Source organism: Cydia strobilella, chromosome 21, assembly GCF_947568885.1.
Source record: "Cydia strobilella chromosome 21, ilCydStro3.1, whole genome shotgun sequence".
Lineage (NCBI taxonomy): Eukaryota > Metazoa > Arthropoda > Insecta > Lepidoptera > Tortricidae > Cydia > Cydia strobilella.
Genome location: NC_086061.1, coordinates 10,013,897 through 10,030,490, shown reverse-complemented (window position 1 = coordinate 10,030,490; position 16,594 = coordinate 10,013,897). Strand labels below are relative to the sequence as shown.

General features: G+C 39.3%; 2 protein-coding genes across 2 annotated transcripts; one reads left to right on the top strand and one right to left on the bottom strand.

Moving 5' to 3' along the window:
- Positions 1 to 1,653: 1,653 nt before the first annotated feature.
- On the bottom strand, positions 1,654 to 5,293 carry LOC134750895 (KRAB-A domain-containing protein 2-like). Its single transcript, XM_063686133.1, has 3 exons — positions 5,087 to 5,293; positions 4,475 to 4,986; positions 1,654 to 3,737 (listed from the first exon to the last, which is right to left on the bottom strand). The coding sequence occupies exons 1-3, from the start codon at positions 5,172 to 5,174 to the stop codon at positions 3,366 to 3,368; spliced, it is 972 nt and encodes a 323-aa protein (XP_063542203.1). The 5' UTR covers positions 5,175 to 5,293; the 3' UTR covers positions 1,654 to 3,365.
- Positions 5,294 to 8,297: 3,004 nt separating this feature from the next.
- On the top strand, positions 8,298 to 15,525 carry LOC134751186 (tubulin beta-1 chain). The gene is made up of 2 exons (XM_063686561.1): positions 8,298 to 8,462; positions 14,148 to 15,525. The coding sequence occupies exons 1-2, from the start codon at positions 8,406 to 8,408 to the stop codon at positions 15,432 to 15,434; spliced, it is 1,344 nt and encodes a 447-aa protein (XP_063542631.1). The 5' UTR covers positions 8,298 to 8,405; the 3' UTR covers positions 15,435 to 15,525.
- Positions 15,526 to 16,594: the final 1,069 nt, after the last annotated feature.

Below are 16,594 nucleotides of genomic sequence, written 5' to 3'. Positions count from 1 at the left end.
TCTATACCAAATTTCAACTAAATCGGTTCAGCGGTTTAAGCGTGAAGAGGTAACAGACAGACAGACACACTTTCGCATTTATAATATTAGTATGGAATTGGATTAGAATTAGTAATCATTATTACTAAAAAAACCGGACAAGTGCGAATCGGACTCGCCCACCGAGGGTTCCGTACTTTTTAGTATTTGTTGTTATAGCGACAACAGAAATACATCTGTGAAAATTTCAGCTGTCTAGCTATCACGGTTGATGAGATACAGCCTGGTGACAGACAGACAGACGGACAGTGAGTCTTAGTAATAGGGTCCCGTTTTTACCCTTTGGATACGGAACCCTAAAAACGGTAAATAACGCAGAAAAGGCGAACTTAATGCCAATAGCACTCTCCTGCAGCTGTTTTTGTCATAAGCGCCTTCCGATATCGGAAAGGCGCTTTTTTTAATACCACGTCGGTGGCAAACAAGCATACGGCCCGCCTGATGGTAAGCAGTCACCGTAGCCTATGGACGCCTGGAACACCAGAGATATTACATGCGCGTTGCCGACCCTTTAAAAACCTGTACACTATCCTTTTTAGAATAACCCCATAAATTCCTTCCGCTTCCGATAAATTCAGCCATGTCGGAGCTCCCCGTCAGCTGACAGACCGATAATATTTGTTTGTGTGCGTAATTGCGTATGTGTAGACATAATGCTTGTTGTAGTGTGGGTGACCGCTAAAGATGGCGCCCGGGCGCGCCCCCGCGACCTGACTACGGGGCTGTAGGATCCTACATCCGATATCGGTATGGACAATGTGAAAACACTCTAACATGGTAAAATGTGTCGTTGCCAAGCAAAAGGTACATTGTAGCTTGCCATGAGGACGCTCTGATTAGGTTTTTCGTATTTACAAGCAATTTTCGTCCGTATGGTAAGCGACAATGTGGTACCTTTTGATTGAAAACGTCACAAATTATGGTGCCATATAAATGCCTAAATTAAGTAACGTTGCCAAGTGCCTACCTATAGCCTCCTAAGTCCAGAGTTCCTTTTAAAAGACAAAATTAAATCGAATTTTGAACTATAATGGAAATTATAGAAAGTTCCAAATTCAAAACTGCTAAAACCTCTGAGAATAGTATTTTTCATACAGCTTGGGTACGTAGTCAGATGTCATTTTAATACAATTTTGCGAGATTTTGCAGTTTAAGTATATAAATTATATGGAGATGACAGCTGTCACCGTACCCAAGCTGTTTGAAAAATACTAATAATAATAAAAATCTACTTTATTATTATTATTATTAGAGCTTCTCATTATTCTACAGAGAATTATTACATGAATTTGATACATATATTTTAAGATTTTATTTTATTTTTCTGCTGTAGACCCCTTCTGGGTAAAAGCCTCCTCCAGCTGTTTCCATTTGGCTTTATCTAGTGCTACACTTTGCCATTTCTGGCCTGCAGTGGCAACAATTTCGTCCTGCCACCTGGCTAGTGGATGTCCTCTCTTTCTAGAGCCCTAAAAAATCCGCCGAAAATCTACTTAAAAATACTTTTTGTTTAGAATGGTTGTGAATTTAATTGTTTCGTAAAGATTTGGCTATGCTATATAGACGACAAATGAAATAAGTACTATATTAGGTAACATTTTTAATACAAATACATAATTTATTATACGAAAGTCAGTACCGATTATAAATTATACTATGTTACATAAAGTGCGTCACAATCAGATCAGCTAGTGTTTCGTGTTTTTTACAAGATGGGTACGGTAACACATGTCATCTCAATACAATTTTGCGAGATTTTGCGTTTTTAGGTAGTAAATTATATTGAGATGACCCGTCGAGTTTGATAAATACTATAAATGTATAAATAATTAAATATACATAATAGGCGGATGTTAAAAAAACCGGCCAAGTGCGAGTCGGACTCGCGTACCGAGGGTTCCGTACTAATAGTATTTGTTGTTATAGCGGCAACAGAAATACATCATCTGTGAAAATTTCAACTGTCTAGCTATCGCGGTTCATGAGATGGTGACAGACAGACGGACAGGAGAGTCATAGTAATAGGGTCCCGTTTTTAGGGTTCCGTACCCAAAGGGTAAAAACGGGACCCTATTACTAAGACTCCGCTGTCACCAGACTGTATCTCATGAACCGTGATAGCTAGACAGTTGAAATTTTCACAGATGATGTATTTCTGTTGTCCATATATACTATAACAACAAATACTAAAAACAGAATAATATAAATATTTAAATGGGGCTCCCATACAACAAACGTGATTTTTTTGCTGTTTTTTTTCCGTAATGGTACGGAACCCTTCGTGCGCGAGTCCGACTCGCACTTGGCCGGTTTTTACCCTTTGGGTACGGAACCCTAAAAAGTCTAAAATAAATATATGACAATGTCATGCTATAGAAATAATTTAAAACAACAAATAACAATGAAATATTACACATATAGGAAAAAATATTGAAATAGATCTCAATTCTTTTGTTGGTGAGTCAACAAGGACACATATTCTTAATATTGAACTTGGCTCTCATTTCACATTTATGTTTTTTAATATACATTAAATATTAGGAACTACATTTTTAGAATGTTCATTAAAATTATAATATGTACATGTTATTTTAGGCACCATTTGTATTACCTTATTATGTTTGAATGAGGTTGGCCGGTCGACGTATTTTACAGATGGCGCCAGCATAGCTTGCCCTGTCAATCCCTAGATTTGTGTCAAATTCTTGTTTTTTTTTTCATGGCCTGGATGCCAGCCCTATAACCAAAATCTCAACAAAACTAGAGAAAGGGGGTAAGCTATGATGGCGCCTGTCTGGATGTTCTCCTCAACAGAATAGCTCAACCAATGCTCGTGAAATTTTGTGTGCACGTTCCATAGATAAGTAAATTTTTTTTGTTTTTTTTTTCAACGTTCAAAATGGTGGAAAACACAGGGATCGGTACCGGTTTTTGGCAAAAACTTCGAAATAACCACATATATTTCGTATTATTTTAAACTCAAAATGTAGGACTCACTTGTGTTTTTACGTAACGACTCCGTATTCTTAGATTGCCCTATAAGAAATGAAATAATTAACTAAGAACGAAATAATACTGTTTTCGTTCCTATACAAAAAATACCGTTTTCGTTCCCATACAAAAAATACCGGTATCCGGTCCCAGGGAAAACGACTAAAAGAACTTAAGTGCCATGAGGGTTTATGGTGTTTAAGACCATTTTAAGTTCACTGTGATAACAAAGTATTTTTTATTTTTACATTTTTAAACTTATCGCGAGGTCTATAGCTCCCAGAGCCAGTTTTAACAACATTCAACATATGTAAGAAACAAATGTTAACCGACGATCACTCCGAACCTGACGTCTTTATCCGTGCCGGCACATAAACATAACAATCTCTACTCAAATTCCCCAGCTCCGCCTCAAAAATCGAGTCATTTATTAATTTCTCTGCAAATATTCTTTGCTTATGCGGCAGATTTTGTAACTTGTCCGCAATATAGTGACCAAACGCCTCGTGCGTAGAAGAGACTTTTGTTTTTTCACTTAGCTTGCGTTTGCGATTGGCCGCTTGTCGCTTGTGTGGATGTGTAGTGAACGGCACTGGGGCGTCCGCGTCGTCCGATTCTGGGATGTCGTCAGAGGCTCGGTTGGGTGTGTTGCTGGTGGACGACGGCCGCCGATCTGGTGAGATTCCTGAACTCGTATCAGCGTCGGTCTGAAAGACACACTAGAGCTTAATTTTCTGAAAATATCGTATAGGGGAGGTAAAAGGATGAAATCAAGCTGAGGCTTGTTTCTATAGAATGTTACTTTTATTAAGCCTAAAGCTCAGGGCTATAACCGCGAAAATTGAAGTTCGCAAATTGCGTATTATTTGTATGGAAACGGCAGCTATATGCCGTGGGTTAGGTTCGGGTTTTCTGCCAAGTAATATAATCTGCCAAGTAACATTATGCAGTACAAAAATGTCAAAAAACTTTCTGCAACACTGCTTTCTGGCTAACTGGAAGAGATCCCTCTAAGGGATAAGTTCGCCTTTGTACTACTTTTATCTGATGTAACCTTGATTCCTTTCTTTTTCGTACAATAAAGTGTTTACTTACTTACTTACAATAGGGAACCTAGGGTAGGGTTGCCATATCTAAAACTTGGTAACCAGGACAAGACGCGTGAAAACCCCGGATTTTAGAGCCCAGAACCCGGACATGTCAACAGATTGGGCGGCCAAAGACTTTAAACTTTTAAACCCGGACTACAAATGAAGCCCGCTCCCCGGATGCCTTCTAAACTAGGACAAACCCGGGGAAACCCGGACGGATGGCAACCCTAACCTAGGGAACTATCTCTAATATCTATTCACTAAATTTTACCGAAATTTGATTAAAAAAATCGACAACAAAAAAAAATCGGCTCATTTATGCTATAATCTTAGAAATATTCAGTAAGACTTACGTATTCGTCTTGCAGAGTATCATACGTTGAAATAGCACTTTGCATACACTTATACTCGCCGTCGGCGTCATGACAAGATTGGAACTCAATTACATCCACCTGCCCACTGATATTAAAATCTTGAGACACAATCCCTTTCCTGAGCTGTTTTTTTGTTTCGCATGTAGGACAATGAGAAACGAATATTTCTACTGCTTTTTTTGGTATATAAAATTTTGATTTTATAGCTTGTGTCATTTTGTCTCGGCCGCCATGGCCGCAAGATATATGGACTTCTTCTAGTATGTTAAAGTATTCGTTTCTTGGTACAATACGTATGGTAGGATCATTTAGAGTTTTCCGTTTAAATATTAAATACTCTTTATTCTCTATTTTCATTATGTCATACTTTGATAACCAGTAATAGTCCATAGACGTCCTGGGTTGATTGGAACTCACGGTCACCCTAGCTTTACGGATATTGTTCATAACCTCCAAAACTTTTTCGGCAGTCCACGGTTTTTTTTGAGCCCCTAAAAAGAAGTAACACTAGATTATCACAACACAACAACGCGAAAAACAGTACAATAATATGCATGTTACTAAATAATAACAAAATAACAACAGACCAACCTTGGTGTTTTTGTTCGTATTCAGTCAATTCAGACTCAAACTTTTCGCAAAAGCTTGCAGAAGTCGTGGTATTATTTGGCACTTCCATGTTTTCATATTATTTTGACAATACCACGCGTTAATTTCACTTAAAATTGCACACAAGTGCTAAAAATAACATTCACGGGTTGGGCTCTTGACAGTCTTGACGCCATATTTGTTTTGATGACTACTAGCGCTGCAGTGGAAACAATCTGAACTAAATTTGAATCACTTGGCTTAGTCTTGGTCAGTCATTTTCAAAGGGCTGACATTTTGGCTGACATTCAGTACGCCTAGCATACGCCTAGTTTATATGTATAGTCTGTAAAGTCATTACCGTCAGAAGAAAAAGCGCCAAATTTAAAAAATGTAGGCGCGAAGGGTTATCGTCCTATATAAAAATTGAATTTCGCGCCTTTTTCTACTGACAAAGTTGTTTGACCGGCTATAGTTTAATAACCTCCTCCTTTTGGAAATCGGTAAAAAATTAAATGTTGAGTGATTCTTTATGCTTAGTTCAATTAACTTTCGGCCCAGGCATGAAATTGTGTTTTAGCGTTTAATGAACGGCCTAGGCTTCTAATTAGCTGGCTAATAAAACGGGAAACGGCAAATAGGAAAATGAGTCGGATCCATTTTTCATAAATTAGATACTTATACCTAATTATTTGTGTATTTTATCACTACTCGATTTTTAACCGCCTTTATGTATGTATTCAATATTCACAGCCCGAATCAAATTTGAGTAATTCTTTTTTAGGGTTCCGTACCCAAAGGGTAAAACCGGCCAAGTGCCAGTCTGACTCGCGCACGAAGGGTTTACGTTTATTGTATGGGAGAACATGGGGCCGTCGCGATCTGACTATATACTCTCGTTTGCAATATTATTACGCCGAGTTACACACAATGTTTTTCATCACACTTGCGATTCAAAAATAAAGTATGCGAAGTATAAGCACAAAGAACAGTTAATTATAATACTATAAACTTCATAACTCCCTAGGGAAAACGGGATGTTGTGTTGTGTAACTTGTGTAGGTAGGTGCCTATGTGCGAATTGAGGACAATTATTTTTATTCATGATTGGGTTTTGGTTTATATATTGTATTGTATAGTATAGTCTAATATAACATTCAACAAGCGGAAAAAAATAGTGCTCAACTTCCGAATTCCGAATAATCATTACTTTTTCGTTTGTTTAAAATACTGCATTGCTGTCTTCACCCGCTTTTGATAGTTTGCAGGGTAAAATAAAAACCGGCCAAGTGCGAGTCGGACTCGCGCACGAAGGGTTCCGTACCATTACGAAAAAAAAACAGCAAAAAAAATCACGTTTGTTGTATGGGAGCCCCATTTAAATATTTATATTATTCTGTTTTTAGTATTTGTTGTTATAGCGGAAACAGAAATACATCATCTGTGAAAATTTCAACTGTCTAGCTATCACGGTTTATGAGATACAGCCTGGTGACAGACAGACGGACAGACGGACGGACAGACGGACAGACGGGCAGACGGACAGCGGAGTCTTAGTAATAGGGTCTCGTTTTTACTCTTTGGGTACGGAACCCTAAAAACGCAGGGTGAAGCTGAAGCGTACACGCATACACGTGTAGGGGGGCCCCTTTTATACATATAGGTACCTACATCGACAGTCGTTAAAAATTAATCTATCTGTTTCTGTGCCATAGTATAGCTATACTACGTATGTAGGCCGGCCGGCAGCCGGTTACCGTATACCAAGTATACCAACATAATAAATTAAACACCTGTGACAAAAAACTGTGAACAACAACGATAAAATAGAAACTACAATATAAATTTTACTTTACTTTAGTGTAAAATTATGTAGTTTACATTACAGTAATACAATACTGCAATGATATTAAATTAGAAAATAAAAAGGACTAAAAAGAAACATTGATTTGGCTCGTAATGTTGGCTAGCTTGAGCGCAAAATGGCCGATAGCGTTACCCGCTCCACCAATAGGAAAAGAGCTCGTCAGATTAGAGTTGATCGCCATGCGTTTTGCGAACCTCTATCGATGTCGATATTGCGCATAGGAGACAAATTGTTATCGACTACTTATAAAGTCACATAGCAGAATAATATTTTACCTGTATTTACATATACATAAAAAAAAAACAAAGAAAAATATCTTAAGGAAAGAGGGATGTAACCTATTAATTTTATTAATGCTTATGATTTCATAACAAACATTGTACACATTATAGAAATACTAAAAATTAAGTATTTAGTATTTCGTACATAATATAGTAAAGGAAAACCATGGAAAATAAACCGAAATACGTACATTAGTTACGTGGTTTTTGTTCAACGCGCTATTTTGTGCCTATGTTTTAAATTGTGTCGGATTGTTACATAAATTACAACAAGATAAAATAAATTACTGGAATCAGTCTAAGCTAACTCTGCACCGTGTTTGATAGCAAAGCGTATAGTATAGAAGTGTTATCATAAACGTTAAATTTCTATGAAATTATGACGTTAAAAATAACACTTGCACACTCCGTGCTACCAAACGCGGTGAAGAGTTAGCTTTTAGATAGACTCTAGAAAGATAAATTTATGAATTGAAGAATGGTACAAAATATTACTTACTAGAAACTGAATTTACCTACTACCTATACTTTCCAAAGAAGTACCCGAGTCTAATTCTAATCCAATATTCACCTACAAAACCTAAACTTTAAATACGAATATGTATTCTTTATATACTGTACTCTAAGGGCCTAGTTCTAGTTCTACAAAGCAAACATGTTATACCAAATTAATTTACGGTCAAGGAATTCATTTTCTGTGTCACTTCATACCTTTTCACGACTTTATTGACATTTTGACAAGGCACCTAATGGTAATGGCACAGATTACACCTCGTCGACTGGCCCTTTATTATTTTAGCGTATATTTTTAAAACAGCTTTTTATTGTAAAATGTAATTTTAAAATAAAATATAAAAAGTTTACAATAAATTATTTTTAAAACTTTAATAGTTTAGTGTTAGTGGAACACTCAATAGTAAAACAATCGTAATAGTAAAAACCTCAATAGTAAACAATCAACGTAAATAAAACCTGTGTAGGTGTGTCGCAATGCGTCATTTTTTATCGATACTGAATCGTGGCTTCGCATCACTAGCGACCACCGCTCCGCTACATTGCTTGCGCGAAACGAATTTCGGCGTATTCTTCAACTAGCTACCACAAAAGTACGTGGTGCGTGCGGAGCAAAAGAAAATTATAGTGTTAAGTAATTTAATAGTTCACATTCAACAAAATGAGGGAAATCGTGCACATTCAAGCTGGACAGTGCGGCAACCAGATCGGCGCTAAGGTAAATACTTTAACACTCATTCTTTTGTTACGATTAACGGATAAAACTCGTTCGGATTTCGAACCTCCGGCCGGCATTTTGTGACCGGTACGTGAAATTGGCCACAAGAGAAAATGACATCATTCTTGTCGGCTGCTGGGGCGTTAATTATGTGAACTATGTCGTAATTGTTGGAAATTAATTATAAAAAAAATATTTCTCTCATAAAAGTGGGTGTGGCCGTTGCACGAGTAATAATTTCTTTGTTAATTATATCTTAGCCTTTTAATGTCTATAAATGCCACGTTTTGTGCACTTTGGAAATCTACTTTGCGTGATTTTCGTCTGATTTTGTATTTGTAATCTTACCTACCACACCTCTATCGATCGGTCACAAAGTAGCGGACCGGTGACTCGGGTGACTAGGCCTTTCTTCCACGTGTCTCGCTTCGCCATTCTGATTCAGAGATCAATTTCCGAGAATTTTCGCTTACGTGACCGGCCGGTTTTTCGGTATCTAGGTATCTTATCAAAGTGCATGTCTCAAACGTTTGTTTCGCGTACATCAAAAGTTCTTTATCTTGATAGTGCGTGAAATTGTTAACGCGCTCTAAAGATAACTTTCAATAATTTATTGTACTGTAATAGGTACCTATTTAATTCATTTAAATTTAGAACGTATCTTAAGTCCTTAATCCCCGTTTCCCGCCTAGAAAAATTCGTTAAAAGGGCACGCGCTTGTTATGAACCCCACTCAAGGTTATTTAGGCGTCCCGTAGATAAGGGACGACCAATCACAGGCCGCCGATCGTAACGTTCGAATTTTAATTGTACTCAGAGAAAAAACCGTTACAGCAGATGCGGTAGGCAATAGGCATGGTGTTTAATTTCAGTTATTATTCTTGGTACCTATTAGAAATTAAGTTTTTTTTTCTATTGTTTAGGTAGGTATTTTATTTTAGTTGGTACATAGTTGCTAGTTATTGGTTAGGTAATCTAAGTTTTCATAATAACTACTTAAAGCGTAAAAACCTAAAAACGGGACCCTATTACTAAGACCAAAGAGGATATATATATGATAGAGCGGTACTGTCATAGTAAATTTTGTAACCGCTGTAAATTCACTGCCATCTATCGATATACTTTAAAACTAAAAATGAAGATTTATAAAAATACGTTAAAATGTATTTAAATATGGATAAATGTTTTTTTTATTTGTATTAATTATTTTTATATGATTTTGACCCATGTTCTTTCACTGATATGTGTTAAAATTATAAATAACAAACGAAACCGTCAACGCCCTCTATACGAGAGTAGGCCAAAACTAGTGGCGCCCCCTGATCGAGAATCAAATTTTCGTGATTTTCGAGGCACGTTTTTTCCTTAGATCCATCCATCCATTACGGAGTTATATCTATCTTTGCTAAGACTACACTGTCCGTCTGTCTGTCACCAGGCTCACCAGGCTGTATCTCATGAAACGTGATAGCTAGTTGAAATTTTCACAGATGATGTATCTCTGTTGCCGCTACAACAAAAAATACTAAAAACAGAATAAAATAAAAATTTAATCGGGGCTCCCATACAATAACGTGATTTTTTTACGTAATGGTACGAAACCCCTCACTTGGTCGGTTTTTTTTTTCATTTCTCTGGCTTTTTATCTAAAGTCCTTACCTAAACTTACACTTGAAAATAATTATATACTTACATCAATTGATATGTAATTATTAGGTACTATCCGTATTATGAAAGTGCTGACAATTGCTTACCAAGTGCCGCACCAATTTTTAGCGCAAAAATATAACCAATTAACGATATTTGCATAATTCCGTAGTTAAAATAAGGAAGAGCTAACGAACTGAATTCTCGTGCAGGGGTCGATGAACTTCCGCGTGTTAAAATAGCGCGGAAACAGTTTACGACAAACAAAGGTTCCATTTTATGGGTGCAATGGCCAAAATAGCGATAGTTAAGATACCTAGAAGCTGGTGTAACTGTACTTTGAAATTTTGGTTGAGACAGGCTTTTAAGAAGTATAAAAACTGCTCCGTTGTTAGGAGCGGCACGTTTAGGCACCTACCTACTTCATTGATATGATATCGTGTCATTCTGTGAACAAAAAGTTTGATTATCACTACTTTAATGATACGTGATGATACATTCTCCAAAGTGTAATGCGACGTTTGAATTACCATAAACTTCTTTCTAGGGAGACATGGTAGGAAAATTACATGTTTTTAGGTAGCTAATCAACTTTATACAGAGAAGGGTTGTCTGCAGGGCCGGATTTAGAGGTCTGGAGGCCCCAGGGCATCTTATTATCTTTATCTATTGTCTCTCCCTCTGTAAAGAATTTCCAAATATAAAGAAGATAATTGCCAGACTGCCAGTTCATTTTAACCTTTTCGACGGCGCGTCAAACACAAAAGCTGTCACTCGGACGCCACGTCACCGAAGTGTCAAAACGGAAATTGAACTTTATGCACATGCACGTAGGTCTATGTTATTCTGTGGTCTGTGACGCATTAATCCGTCTTTGGCGTTTGACCTGCGGTGCCGATATATATATGTCATTGGCGTCCAGAAGGTTAAGGGCTTTTTCCACATGCCAAATTTCATCAAAATCGGTAGGAGTTTATCTGGGAAACAGTCTCTTTCGCACTTTTATTCCTACTATGTAATACCTATTATAATGTCAAAAGTAACTCTATTGCCTCGTCATACTTACCGCTCAGCGGTTCTCAAACTTTTTTGGCGACGGAACCCTTTTGGAAAGCAAAATATTTGACGGAGTCCCAAATTAAAAAAAATCATTCGTCAACTGTGGATCAGAGATATAAGAGCTGGTTATTGATTTGAGCCCCACCGGCTTGGCGGAGCCCTAGGGGTCCGCGGAGCCCACCTTGAAATGGCTGCTCTAGCAAAACCGATATAGATGAAAATTGGTATGGAGATAGGCCATTTTTGACCAAAAGGGTACTTATTGTCGCTTGTCAGTAAGGCGCTATTTCCATATAGCTTCAATTAGAAATCAACCTTATCAACAAGCGTCAATGTGGTACCTTTTGGTTGAAAACGTCACAGATGGTGAGAAGGTACTGGGGAAGAACAGGCTAGTTTTTTTTTTTCATGGAAATCATAAATCTACGCAGGCAGCGCAGGCTAGGTCACGGACAATAGTATTATTATATGTGCTATTCTTAATCAAAAGGGTACTTATTGTCGGTTGTCAATAAGGCACTTATTTCCATATAGCATTAAGTAATTTAAAATCAACCTTATCGACAAGCGACAATGTGGTACCTTTTGGTTGAAAACGTCACATATGGATTAAGTAAGCAAGTCACGTTCCTACCTTAACCAGGCACGTCACGCCTACACGTACCAAATCTAGTTTAATCTCCGCCTTAATTGGATAAAAGTATAGCCAATTAGTTTGCTCGAGTGGAAAACAATAGCTAGTCCACTAGAGAAAAGTACTTACAACTAGTGATGTACCGACTATTGATTTGGCCGACTAATCGGCGCTCGGATGGCTGATTAGTCGGCCGACTAGTCGGCTAGTCAGCCAAATCCATAAATAATTTTCTCTTCAAATTTTGCATTCGGATAGTCACTGCAGCAGCTTTGTCTAAGTTCGGATGCTTTGAAAAACATTTATTTTGCTCCTTGCGTCGCTTTAGCTTTTCGCGCGCTATTTTTGTACATTTGTTTTAATAAATGAAATGCACAATAGTGTAACTTGCCTAACTGTGCTCAAAAATTTATTAATTTGAGTAAACTGAGTATTAAACATTAGGACAATATTTGCTGTTAATTTCGTTTATTTGCTATTTTTCTGTACCTAATAAGTGGCCGACTAATCGCCGACTACAAATGTGGCCGGATAGTCTGCTTTCCCGACTAGTCGGTACATCCCTATATACTGACAACACACAATGAGCAAGTACATTAGAGAAAAGTTTTACAGTGAGTTTACTAGTAGGAACATTTAGCTTTATTGGCTAACTTCGTGTCGTTCTCGACACAAGTTTCTACTTGTTAGTGAAAGCTTTCCTTGTGGGGACTTGACTGGGTGTTTCTTGTATAGGTACCATTGAAAGCATGTATGTAGGTGCTGACAGTAAGGTACTGAATAAACCATGATTAAAAATAAATATTTGACTAGTTTTTGTTGTTAATATATTAGTGGTACAATATTAATATTAAAAAAACTTAAAGCATATCAACATCTCAAGTTCTCGGCTAGGTAGGTATTATTCTCGATATTATTCATTGGTAACAAAAAAACCTCAAAATTGCCAAATATATTTAATACAAGTAAAATAGGTACCAGTAATTGACTGGCAGCCAGACTGCAAAGTTTTGCCATTAATCTAGCTGCAATAAGTCACTTTTTAGGGCCGTACCTAAAGGGTAAAAACGGGACCCTATACTAAGACTCCGCTGTCTGTCTGTATATCCGTCTGTCACCAGGCTGTATCTCATAAACCGTGAGAGCTAGACAGTTTAAATTTTCATAGATGTATTTCTGTTGCCGCTATAACAAATACTAAAAACGGAATAAAATAAATATTTAAGTAGGGCTCCACGTGATTTTTTTGCCGTTTTTGGCGTAATGGTACGGAACCCTTTATGCTCGAGTCCGACTCGCACTTGGCCGGTTTTTTTTATTAAAATGAGTGTTGGCAAAAGGCATAAAAACTTGACTATCGTCCAACTCGCTTGACAAACTCCAGTATCTCGGAAAAAGTATTTTTCCAGCACATTTGGCGTGGTGCCAGATCGATACGATATCACATGTTTGCCTTAAGAATACGTGTATTTTTAGTAAATACTTCGAACATGTGTGATATTTGAGTTAAATCAACAGGAAGTACTTAGAAAACAATAACCCGTTATTCTTTGCTATGTTAAGAAACTATATCTGTTACATATTCATTAAATTGTCCCTAAATTAGCACATTCTTTCATTCCTAATTTGATGTATCATCAATATAACAATACAATTCGGTATATTGAATGAACAATAGTCCTATTTGTTTTGCGCCTGCACGACGAAACAAATCATTCCTCACTATCTGATCGATCATACTCTTTATTAATAATGCTGATCTTATCACAAGCAGCACTCGCGCTCACGGTCGAGTAGAAAGGCGAGAGATAACATCTGCGTGCAATTTCATGTTAATGTGAGAGTATTGTACAGTGCATTATGGAGAGTTATGCTTATTTCGTCCCACTGAGCGGAGCCGGCGCCGCGACCCGGCGCCCTCTGATTTACAGCTTGACAGACTGACAAGGCGAAGCTCCCAAATAAGAAACTTGCCCCGCGCTCTCCGCTTATATGGTGCCGTTACATAAAGCCACGAAAGTGGGCGGTCATCTCACTTATGGCCAGTTTTTTGCAGCAATTTGCGCAACTACTGATTCATACCGTTTACATTCAGCCTTATACGGCTAATGTAATGCATCTGTAGGATCGATAATGTTACGCAAAGTATTACGCCCTCGGAAATATGCTAATGGGGACAGGTTATTCGTTTGTTTCGAGCTTAGTTGCCTAGGCGACCGGTGACTCATCCGAGCCCACACGCACCGTACCAGTCTGCGGTATTCTCTACTTAATTTTTGGGAAAGAAAACACGTGTGTTGTTTGACACTCGAACGTTTTTTGATCTTTTGTTTCTTTTGTTACAGTTCTGGGAGATCATCTCAGACGAGCACGGCATCGACCCCACTGGCGCCTACCATGGCGACTCGGACCTGCAGTTGGAGCGCATCAACGTTTACTACAATGAGGCCTCCGGCGGCAAGTACGTGCCCCGCGCCATCCTGGTGGACTTGGAGCCCGGCACCATGGACTCCGTCCGCTCTGGACCTTTCGGACAGATCTTCCGCCCCGACAACTTCGTGTTCGGACAGTCTGGCGCCGGCAACAACTGGGCCAAGGGTCACTACACTGAGGGCGCCGAGCTCGTAGATTCAGTCCTAGACGTCGTAAGAAAAGAATCAGAATCCTGCGACTGCCTCCAAGGTTTCCAGCTCACACACTCGCTCGGCGGCGGCACCGGATCCGGTATGGGCACACTCCTCATTTCAAAAATCAGAGAAGAGTACCCCGACAGAATAATGAACACATACTCAGTTGTACCTTCGCCTAAGGTGTCAGATACAGTAGTAGAACCTTACAATGCCACACTCTCAGTCCACCAGCTAGTCGAAAACACAGACGAAACCTACTGCATCGATAACGAGGCTCTTTACGACATCTGCTTCCGCACGCTCAAACTGTCCACCCCCACGTACGGCGACCTCAACCATCTCGTGTCGCTCACCATGTCCGGCGTCACCACGTGTCTGCGGTTCCCCGGTCAACTGAACGCCGACCTTCGCAAACTGGCCGTGAACATGGTACCCTTCCCGCGTCTGCACTTCTTCATGCCCGGGTTCGCGCCGCTCACGTCCCGCGGCAGCCAGCAGTACCGCGCGCTGACCGTGCCCGAGCTGACTCAACAGATGTTCGACGCCAAGAACATGATGGCGGCGTGCGACCCGCGCCACGGGCGCTACCTCACCGTGGCCGCCATCTTCCGCGGTCGCATGTCCATGAAGGAAGTCGACGAGCAGATGCTCAACATCCAGAACAAGAACTCGTCCTACTTCGTGGAATGGATCCCCAACAACGTGAAGACCGCCGTGTGCGACATCCCGCCCCGCGGTCTCAAGATGGCCGCCACCTTCATCGGCAACTCCACCGCCATCCAGGAGCTGTTCAAGCGCATCTCGGAGCAGTTCACGGCTATGTTCAGGCGCAAGGCTTTCTTGCATTGGTACACCGGCGAGGGCATGGACGAGATGGAGTTCACCGAGGCCGAGAGCAACATGAACGACTTGGTGTCGGAGTACCAGCAGTACCAGGAGGCCACCGCCGACGAGGACGCCGAGTTCGATGAGGAGCAAGAGCAGGAGATCGAGGATAACTAAGCGTCCTCCTCTTCCCCTCGTCCTCTACTCACACTACCCCAGTCCCGTCTCCCGCGTACCGCGTCGCGTGATGGCTGCATTTTTTTGCTTCGATAGTATTTTTACCGAGTACTTTTTTTACAATATTTTTGACATTTAGTTCCCCACTAGGGAGTACAACATTGATGTTGCGATGCATGAATAAGCGGTTACATTCCCGGTTGTTTTCCTTGCCGAAGGGCGGCTCTCTCTAATGTTTATTAACGAATAAACAGATTCCGAAATGACGTGGCCCCTTCCAAACCATCGTATGGTGCTGAATACGCGACACGAAAGGAAAAGATCTTTTTGATAAGGCTGAACTTGAGTTTTTAATACCTATTACCTAAGTTAATTAATTCTTTGTTTTTTTAACCAGTGTGATTTTTATTGGCTTTTTTACTAAAAAGCTAATTGTGGTACAATTTTTCGAAGTCGATCAAATTTTAATTATTCTATTCCAACTGGTGAATAATAAAATACATTGAATTTATTTACATCGTTTTATTTAAACTAGATACAAAATTCTTTAACAATTTAACATAAATTCTGATACCAATAATTTAGATTTGTAGATTTAATCAGTTTAGTCGAGACCACATCATAGTTTATATCATTTTGCAGTTTGCTATAATGATAGATAACCCATCCATTGGCTAATTCGTAGTTTTTGTTTACTATTAAGGCCTGTGCACACTGGCTGCGTGTGCGTAGTGCGCATTGTAATCATTAATTATACAGATCCTTGTGAGACACGGCACACTGCTTGCGTTACGTGCACAGCTACAACATTTTGGTGCACGTGCACATCTCCACATACGCAACCGGTGCGCTCTAAACTTTAATTCCTTAGCTGAATAAAATACCTAGATAGCAAGGACAAATCATACTTCTCAAGTTTATACAGATAACTGATACGGATATAGGTACATCCGCTTGATAAATGATACCTGTACGTGTCACATGTAGATAAATACCGATATAAAGGGGCCCACTGACTATCAGTCCGCCGGACGATATTGGCCTGTCAGTTGTACCGAACTGTAAATTTTTTGGCCCCTGTGGCAAGATCGGCCGAATTGCACCTTCCCATACAGACGTAGTTCCGCTCTCATTTTAAAACTACGTGTTGGATTGTAATG